A 9,979-nucleotide genomic window follows, 5' to 3' on the forward strand; every position below is an offset into this window, starting at 1 on the left:
ACTCTGTACACGTCCTCATATTTCTAACGACAGTGTTGTTTCACTGAATGTGTGCAGGTGCTCTGCGGTTACCGGACAGGCCAAAAAAGCCTTTGCCACTAAAACCTGTGGAACGTAAACCTCTGGAGTCTGTTGTTCGGTATTTAGGTCAGATCAATTAGCCACTACATGTTCATTTTTCAGTTTCTACTTTTTCAGGTCACTTTTAACTGGGTGTGATACCTTGAGCTAGGTATTATGAGAAAATGAATTTATTTCCTCTGTCATTTTCTTCATGTGTCTCTGATCATGTTTCAGAAGCACATCCCCGTCCATCCAAGCCCAATCCACCGACTCGCGGAGGGTCAATCTCTACAGGCAGTCTGACACCTATAAAGTCCTCTCCCATCCTCAACAACGGCTCTCCCACCATCCTGGGCAAGCGTACCTATGAGCAGCACAATGGACTGGATGGTGAGCCAGACAGACTAGAAACTCTGAAGCACATATACAATCTGCATCTGTTTGCCTCGTCAGCGTCAAAGAATTTCATCTTCACCGAACTATTTGTCACAACCACCATAGAAGAATATTTCCATCTGCAGTGGTATATATTTGGCAGCATGTCTTTGTTCTTGCACCTCTCCACCCTTCCTCACAGATATGTGGAAAACCAAAAGCAGGGAGAGCAGCATCAAGGCTTTCGTATAGAGCAGAGCAGGCTGGGATGGGGGTGGGTTGCAATGTGGCTTGCAGATGTGCAGCATCTGTGGGCAGGCAGAAATATATCAGCCTTTAAGTCTGTAAGCTTGAATTCAGCACATGCCCAAGTTATGCTTGATATGTTGAACATTGTTTTGTTTTTTGGTTGTTAAAGACTTGTACCAACAATTTGCATTTTAATCAAAATCCCCTTTGTGACTCAAAATGAAAATGTCCTTTAAAAAACATTCAAAGGGTTTTGAAAGGCTTACAGGCAACTTGGACCATTAAAGAGGCAGTTCTCATGTTTTGAAGTTGAATTAAATAATACTTAATATATTTGCCTTTTTCATTTTAAAAATTCCTTTTTTAAATTATTGCAATTATGTCACATTTAGATTTATTATCTCACTATTGTGAAACATTTAACCCAGGTTATTTAAGCAGAATATAAATCTACACCTGCGACCTCTGCAGCTACAGCACATAGTTACGATCCACTGCCGAAGGGTTACCAGTTTGAGTGGGGCTCTTATGTTGTTATGTTATTTATTTATTTTTTGTGGGGTTATGTCCCACTTTCTTTCTCCCCTGTGAAATGGGAGATGGGTAGAGACAGACTGGGAAATGAAGAGAGGGAGAGAATGCCAGGGAAAGATGGAGAGAGGAGAGAGCAAGAGGGAGATTGCAACAGGATCCGATCGGCCTTGCTTCTTTAGCTGGAGGCTACGGTCTATGTTGTCATGGTAACGGGAGAAAGGAGGATCAGGAGGGTTCGGTAAGTGTATCCTGAGGGAGAGTATCTCCACTGCTCTATGAGCCCACCTCAGGCCCAGGCTGGGATAACACACCAGGAGGAGATCTGAGTTGGAAATCGTCCAGGTTCGAGGATTAGGGATTAGTTTTCATTTGTTTCACATCCAACTAGCTGACTCAATCATATCAGAGGACAGAAAGGGTTTCTGTTGCATGTTTATTTTCATTACTTTTAAATGTCGTTATTTATTTGTCTTATTAAATGACTGTGTTTTGTGGCAGGGTGAAAGGGATCATTTGTGGTCAGAACGCACAGGAAATTGTGACCCAAGTCTGCTGCTCAAATTGAGCTTATGGAGCGTCGTAATGAGTTTCAGCTCGTTGTTCAGCTGTTTCGCCTGCAGGTTTACTGTTTTGGTTTACTGTCACGCTCTCACAGCATCTTTTTGGCTGCGAGCGGGCACAGTGAGGAGCTAATGAAAGTAGCGAGGCGTTAACAACCTAAGGGCTGTATTTCCCTTAGGAGCTGGTAGAGACCACAAAGGGGACCAAAAGAGGCTTAAATCTTGACTTTTGTATTTGTTGTCTGTCTAAATGGCAAGTTTGTGTTTGCTGCCCCCAAGTGGTAAAAGAAACTTCTTTCATCTAACTTTGCTACTTTTAAAATTTGCTACGTTTTGTCTTGTTTGCTTAACCCAGACAACACTATACATATGGAACAGCCAATTAAATTCTTTAGTATGTTTCTATATGTATGAAGTTGGAGATATGAGATATGGGAATAGAAGCTTCTACTGTGAGTAAAAAGCTGGTGAAAGGGATGAGTAAAGACTCCTTCTAGCATCAAGAATTGCGATGATTTGCTGAAATCGTCTGAGGAGTAGAAAAGTAGAAAGAAAGAAGAATACTGAGAGACCACAAAACAGCATAAACAATATTATGTAATAGTAGCATGTAAATACTGAGCAGAGGCGCTCAGACCTCAATGCAGAAATATAACTTCTTACAAAACTTTGTGTCTGAATGACAGTCTGCCATGAAATCTCACTAACAAGTATTTGCAAAATAGCCTTCGTTGCTTCTCTAGCAAGCAGGAGTGCATTTAGAGTTTTAATTTCAATTTTGAACATCAATTAACTTAAATATTACATAATTTTATTGCTACTTTGTGATGTGCTGCCAACTAAATGTGAATGTTAATGATGCTGGCCTGATGGGCTTTGATTGAAGCGTATAAAAAGTAGTGAAGTGGAAGATGTGGAGGCACATGTTGTTTTCTGAAGCGCAGCAAAAATAAGGTTTGGTGTTGAGTTTTTCCTCTGTGCTGAAGTACTTTAGGAAGCCAGCAGAGGGCAGAAGAAAGCAATAATTTTGTGCAGCCCCTTACTAATAAGGGAGCATCTGAAAATACTTTTGTTTGCCTGTAGACTAAAAAACTAGAGCTGCATTTATTTTAGTTTTCTCCTGTGACATCTCTCATGGTCTTCTTTTTTTTTTTTTTAGGTGCCAAATCCAAAGTATTGGCTCCACAGTGGGACATTATGGCCAAACGAGTGAGTGAAGCAGTGCGGCCCTCATCGTCCCTCCAGGACGAGGTACATGAACTGGACTGAGCGCTCTGCGGGACAACCTTCACTGCGAACCTCAGTGAGGTGAGAAATCCCCACTTACCCTTGAGGATGCTTATTTTTAATTGGCTTTGTGTTAATAGTTTTGCTGTTCTGTCTAACAATGTTGTTTCACCAAAAACAAGGAAAGGAAAAACATACGCTTATCCAGCTACCCCTATAACCTGAGACGCTACGAAAGTAAAATACAAATCAAAAATCAAAGCAAAGAAAGCATCTAAGGTGCTTGTATCTATTACAACTAGGTTATAAACCTACAGATACATTACTTTGAAGAATAGTGGTGAACTTCTCACTGAGGGAGAAATATGATCAGGAAATCTTTGTTAATGATTGTGTTGCATCACTTCAATGTTTGGTGAATTTAAATCCTAAACAAAAGGCAACAGTAGAAGTCACAGCTGTGTTTTAATAATGAAAGTAAGAGCATTTCCACAAACACAGTGTGAAGAGAGAGGCATTGAGACTAAGTGGCTGTGTAGCCTTAAACTTGGGCTAATAAGGGTTCAGTTTGTTATGTAACAGAGATTAGACTATGGAGCAATGGAGGAAGGTCATGTGGTCTGTAATGAGTGCATCAGGGTAAGAAGAGAGGCAAATGCACCCATCATGCTTGGTGCCTACCCTACAAACCTGTGAAAGCAGTGCTATGATCAGGAGTTGCTCCATGTGGTCAGGTCAATATCAGCTGACTACCATATACTGAGTGACCAGATTTTTCCCAGCAGTGGATTTTTTTTCTTTCAGGGACATTGGAAGATATCAATGTTAGGATTCATCAGACTCAAATTATGATTAGTGGTTCAGGGAACAGGACCAGCCACAACTAAATCCGGACCTTAAGGCCTTTGAGAATGTTTTGGATGTGCTGGAGAAGACCTCATACAGTGGTCTGACTTTCCCATCTTCAAAACAATCGGCGTGGTGTGGGGTGGAAAATAAGATAACTCCAATCAGAACTAATTATGTTCAGTGAATCAGAATTGACCTCCTTGCATAGGAAGGTTGTCACGTCTGCCCCCGATAAACAGGGTCGGAGGGAGAGAAGAGTTGAAATGTGGACTCATTTTGCATTTGATATCAATGAAAATAAGGTGCTTTGTAAACTGTTACACTTTATATTTTGGTCAACTAAATAAACTTTCGATTCAGTCAACTATAATCTAAAGCTAAAAGAGTATAGATGCCTAAATGATGAATAAAACCTAATTAAGCTTTGTTGTCAAAAATAACACTGGTTTTGATGTTGCATTAGATCAAAAACAATTTGTGCTTTCATTAAAGGTAAAGAGCAGTTAAACTAAATACTCAGTATTATTTTTAAAGCCAAGAAGAGTTTAAGGGGTATGAAAACTTTAATGTTTTAAATAGAGGTAAAACATTATGGTTTTTGCCCAGTTTTGAGAGTTTTTGCTGTCAGCTGTCATTAACTGTGTGTAAAACCTTTCCCTCGTGTGTTTCTTCCACAGCAGCGGGGGATATGAATTGGATGAGGCTTTTCCCACTATAACCATAGCCGAGGCAGCTGAAAGGAGACGACAGCATTGGCTACTTTTCTTCAATCAGTATGAGTCTATCAGACTTCTGAAGACTAATCGATCAGTTTGGCTGTGGTCAATCAGAAAATGAGCCTGACTGTACAGGACTGTGTTTATTACTTACATTTCTCGTTATTACTGTCTTTGTAATTATTGTTATTGTTATTTTAATGTTTTTCTTTTTTCTTTTTTTTACCAGTTATAACTCAGCTTATTTGTTTGTCGATCAAACGTTGAAACTTGAAGTTTCAAGAAAAATGCTTGCAAAAAACCCTGTGGAAAAGGGTGGAAGGAACGTAACAAAAGCCACTTGCATCTTCTGTGTTTTTCTTTTTCTCAAGTTTAAAAAGAAAAAAAAAAAGAAAAAAAAAAGAGAGAGACGCACTTTGATTTCAGTGACACGAGTTCAAAATGTCTTTTGTTTTTCTGAATTTGAATGCTTTCTAGGAAATTTTCTGTTGTGTGAGTCGGCCCTGCTCTTCGCCCAGAGAGGTTTAACTTATTGAGAAAGACTTGGTGTTTTTTCTACCTTTTTCATAAGTAATGCATCTATGCTTCTAAAATGTAATTAAAAAAGGAAAAAAAGAGGTAATTGATTTTTTTTCCCCCTCTTCCTTTGGTGTCTGTGCACGGAGGTGAAAGTTGCACTGAATGTTCTGTTTTCAAGCTGGTGTTTACCTGTCTTTCTTACTCCTGCAGGTATGCAAACAGGGTATATGCAAAAAATAACGGCGAATTTTTCATTCCTAATTGCTTTATATGTTATATGATTAGTATTAGAAAAGATTTCATGCACAACCAGAAACATGTTTTGTAAGCAAACATCTGAAAACTAAAAAAAAAACAAAAAAAAGCAGGAGTGTGCTCTGCTTTCATGTCCTGTCCTTTGTGTGTTTATTGTATGTTTGCTAGCAGCTCTGCAGATTACATCTCTTCTCCTGCAAACATTTTTCACTTTGGGGTAACATCCTAGGCTCAGTAGACGCCTGACAACCTGTGCTGGCTTTTTATCCTTATATCAGAACATATCTGAGCCTTAAAGTCTCTAATCAAGTGGCTGGTAAAGCTGGTGGTTTTGCTGACCAATTTAGTGAATTTGCATCATTGTCTTTAGGTGATGGTGGACTGAACTCACTTTTCAGTAATGATGCTAACAATGAAACGCTTTAGAAAGTTGGACACGGCATGTGTACAGTTTACAGTACTTGTAGTGCAGCAGATAACTGAAACAATCTTTCAAAAGTGGATACAAGCAGCAGAATTTGCAGGTTTGTCCACTTGGAGAAGTGTGAAAAATCCTATTAGCTACTTGAGTTGTCGAAACTTCTGCATTTTCCATCTTGACCGTCATTTCAACCTTAGAAACAACTACAGAATTTCAACCATTGGATACATTTAAGAAATGTTACTCTTGATTTTTACATTTTTGACTTCCAAGTAAATCAAAATTTATAACTTAAAACCCTTTTACACCACTGAAAGCACACTTTTAATATTCATGCCATTATATTGCTGTGTAGTACATTTGAATTTTACATATTTCATTCACACCCTTGACTCATCTCTCCTGTGCTGGCACGGCATGCTATCACCCTCTTTTTTTTTTTCTTTTTTTTTTTGAAGGCTTAAACAGTCACTCCAAAAACAACTTTAGAACCACCAGTTTACCTGACAAGCAATACATGGATGCAGAATCTGGGGTTTGAATTGCAGACCTTCAAGGAGACAAACTGCTCTAAATATAAATAAAAGAAATAAACGAGATTCGGGGGTTCAGCGGTGAATCCGTTCAGGAAATGCAACTGAGACAAATCGTATTTATACTATTGCACACCACACCCTGTTTGAAAAATGAAAATTGGAAGAAAAAAAAAATTAAATAAAATTTAAAAAAAAAAAATATATATATATATACATACATACATACATACATACATACATATATATATATATATATATATATATATATATATATATATATATATATATATATATATATATATACTATGAAGTTGAATGTGTATATATATATATATATATATATATATATATATATATATATATATATATATATATATATATATATATATATATATACTATGAAGTTGAATGTGTATATATATATATATATATATATATATATATATATATATATATATATATATATATATACTATGAAGTTGAATGTGTATCATTTGACACAAAGATCATTCAAAAAGGGAAGTGTAGTTTACATAATCTTAAAAAAGAGGAACGTTTTGCCTTTGTTGACATTCATCTTGAATTTTCAGTTAGCTAATAGAAAGTTGGCTTCATCATAAATGCAATAAAAGAGTATGTGTACAAATTTTGCAACTTGTATTCACCTGGAAATGTAGATTTATCTGCTGCACTATTCCAGTCTAATTGGTAAAAAATTTAAATTATAGGACTAATAAGGGGAAACAAGACTGTCTACTTTCTGTAGTAAAAGAAGTCATTAAGTGAAGTACAGGGTATTAGCAGAAACAGGGTTTGGTACACCTGGCTGTTTTATCTGATTTTTGAGCGTTCACAGGTGAAAACTTAAAAAAAAATTGGCATTTTGGGTAAACATTTGAAAGCCATCGCCGTGTAGGATTGATGGCTGATCTAAGTGTAAGAATATGACAGATCTCCTTTTTACTGACATCCAGGTTCAAAGTTATGAAGACTCAAAAATGTCAATAATAAAAAGCACAATACCCCTATACTGACTGTTCTTAGTGTATATGCAAAGTTTAATGAAAACTACATATTTAACTAAAGTAGCTCCTCAGGGAGGACACACAATCAGCAGAGAAAATGAGAAGTGGTACTGATGTATTTTTAATACTGATATGTTAAAATCCATGTTGATGTTACAAACCCAAAATCAAATCCATGCAATAATCTACACAGTAAAAAAAATGAAGTATTTAAAATCTGGGAAAGGAGATCACTGATTTCAAGTTGGTACGTTGTAATAAAAAGTTGTTTTAGTGAGTAATAACAGGAAGAACATGTTAACAGGGAGAAATCGCTAATAAATCACAATATTGAGGTAAAGAACTTGTCGCTAAAGCAAATCAAACAGCTCTTTGCTAGCCATAGCACACACCTTTACAGCTTTATTCAAGCTATTTCACCTAGCTTTCCTTATCTGATAAGAGGAAGATGATCAGCATGTTTTGTTAAAAGCTTTGGGGCATGGTCCTCATCACCTCTGTCTGGACTCGATATTTAAGGTACCTGCAGCTACTATTCCTACATATCACAGAGGCGTAATCTGGTCCAGTCTGCTCATCTGGATGATGAGATCAATGCTGATTGCCAACATAACGATTCTGCAAGAGCATCCCTCCTTACTTTATGTGGCCTCATGGAAAATCCCGTCTATGTGGTATTTTAGCCTCTGCCGTCAATGTCCAGTTGAAATCATACCTGGTTAGTGATGCACCCAAGCATACAGATAAAATTACCATAATCATATAATAAAGTTTTTCAAAACACTGAATGGCCTTTCAAATCTTGTTATAGGTACTTTGAAGACCACTTAGAGTTCGTATTAATATTTCAGTTATGTCCTGTAGTGCATTATGTCAGGTTTAATGATTGTACATAATATTACTGTTGTTACTGCGTGCTTTATTGGGTCAGGCAGTGCATTATCTGTTGTTTAGACTGTATCATCTACTTTACATACTGTATTTTTCCAGTACAATTCACACTCCCCGACTCATATATTTCTTGGCCAGCACATTGAATTAAATTAGTTTTCATAAATCCTATATTGACTCATGGAAAGTCCTTACTTAAGCTCTTGTTTGTGAACTATATGTTTGTCTTGGATTGTGACTACACAGCAGCTTCATCATGTGCCTGGAGCACCTTTTCTTCTGCTGAAGTAAGTAGTTTGACAATAAGACTCAAGTTACCACATGCCCCTAAACACTGTGACTGGTTTCTTTTAACTGAAAGAGAAAGACATGCAGATGTCACTGGATATGTGTGAGGGTTCATACCTCAGCAAACTCCTAAAATATTCATTCAGCTGGAAGCCTGTGGGAAAATCCTCTCATGTCCATTAGTTTAAGATCAAAGGTCTAAATAGGAACGAGTAACAATGGATGTTTGGAAATTATGTTTATGTGCTGCATGTGTTTTCTGAGAATTAAATATGTTTTAGGCTGAAACGGAGGTCAGCGCCACAGTTTACATCATATTACAGCAGCAATTACTTAAGTAATTCACTTTTGTTGTGAATTTTTTTTTAACTACAGAACTAAAATAAAAACAGGTGATTTTTCTTTGGATGCAACTTTTATATTATCCACTTTTAACATAATGCTTCCTGTCTGTGTGTCGAGGAGCGGGGAAACAAAGCACAAATGAGTCTTTTTATATTCTGTTTGTAAATAAATACAACCCAGCCATTTGGATCATCAAGAATAAGATTTCCGTACTGGATCAGTCGAGGTCTGCATTAACAATGACCACCTCTAGTGCTGTTGGCCAACTGGGTGCCAATGGAAACTGCGCTACTGTTGGCTGAAGACAAAGAAGCAAGAGAAAAAGAGGACGGGGGAAGGAATGTTAGGAGGCAGTGAGAGATAAGGTAGAAGTGAGACTAGGGACTAAAGGGGGAGAGCTGGCTGATATAAAGGAGCGATAGATAGATATATTGTGCATGCAGGTGGAAGGGAAGTAAGGCCAGGAGCATAAAGAAATTAGGACTAGGTGTATAACAAAAAGACAGATGGCAAAGGAAAAAGCTTAAAGTGAATTATATGTCAGGCTGGACACTCAGGAAGGAGAAGAAGACTTGTATTGGCTGGCTAGACTGAGAGATTGAGTGGGAAAGGATGTGCAGCAGCTTAGGGTGATTAAGGACAGAGATTGAAATGTGCTAACAAGTGAAGAGAGTGTGTTGAGAAGATGCAAGGAATACTTTTAGAAGTTCACGAATGAAGAAAATGAGAGAGAGGAGAATGGATGGAGGACATTGAGTAAATCAGAAAGTGCAGAGGATTAGTTTTGAAGAGTGGAAAGGTGGTAAGTCTGAATGACATACCTGTGATGGTATGGAGATGTTTAGAAGAGAGGACAGGGATTGACAAGATTGTTTTACACCATCCTGGAGAGTGAGTGAATGTAATGGAGAAGATTTGTACTGAAGAACAAGAGTGAGCTGTAATAATTCAATCGAATTCAGTTTTATTTATATAAAGCTAAATCATAACAACAGTCATGTCAAGCACTTCATAATGACTAATTAACTAAATGAAATGCGGAGTGATCTATAAACATATAGTGACTGAAAAGGGTTGTTAAAGAAGAAACACTCATAGGGAACCACAGCAGTCTAGGACTATTACA

At 37.3% G+C, this 9,979-nt stretch overlaps 1 protein-coding gene across 2 annotated transcripts in view; it reads left to right on the forward strand.

Moving 5' to 3' along the window:
* Positions 1-5,190, forward strand: part of mta1 (metastasis associated 1) — a 45,150-nt gene extending 39,960 nt beyond the window's left edge. Inside the window, exons 15-18 of one of the 2 annotated variants that reach the window (XM_085143420.1) lie at positions 58-147; positions 298-453; positions 2,941-3,089; positions 4,538-5,190. In XM_085143420.1, coding sequence (XP_084999546.1) covers positions 58-147; positions 298-453; positions 2,941-3,050 — 356 coding nt within the window. In that variant the 3' untranslated portion in view covers positions 3,051-3,089; positions 4,538-5,190. Of the gene's footprint in view, positions 1-57; positions 148-297; positions 454-2,940; positions 3,090-4,534 lie in introns of both variants that reach the window. The other variant, XM_085143418.1, reaches the window with a different exon arrangement.
* The last annotated feature ends 4,789 nt before the right edge of the window (positions 5,191-9,979 follow it).

Source organism: Neolamprologus multifasciatus, chromosome 19, assembly GCF_963576455.1.
Source record: "Neolamprologus multifasciatus chromosome 19, fNeoMul1.2, whole genome shotgun sequence".
Taxonomy (NCBI): domain Eukaryota; kingdom Metazoa; phylum Chordata; class Actinopteri; order Cichliformes; family Cichlidae; genus Neolamprologus; species Neolamprologus multifasciatus.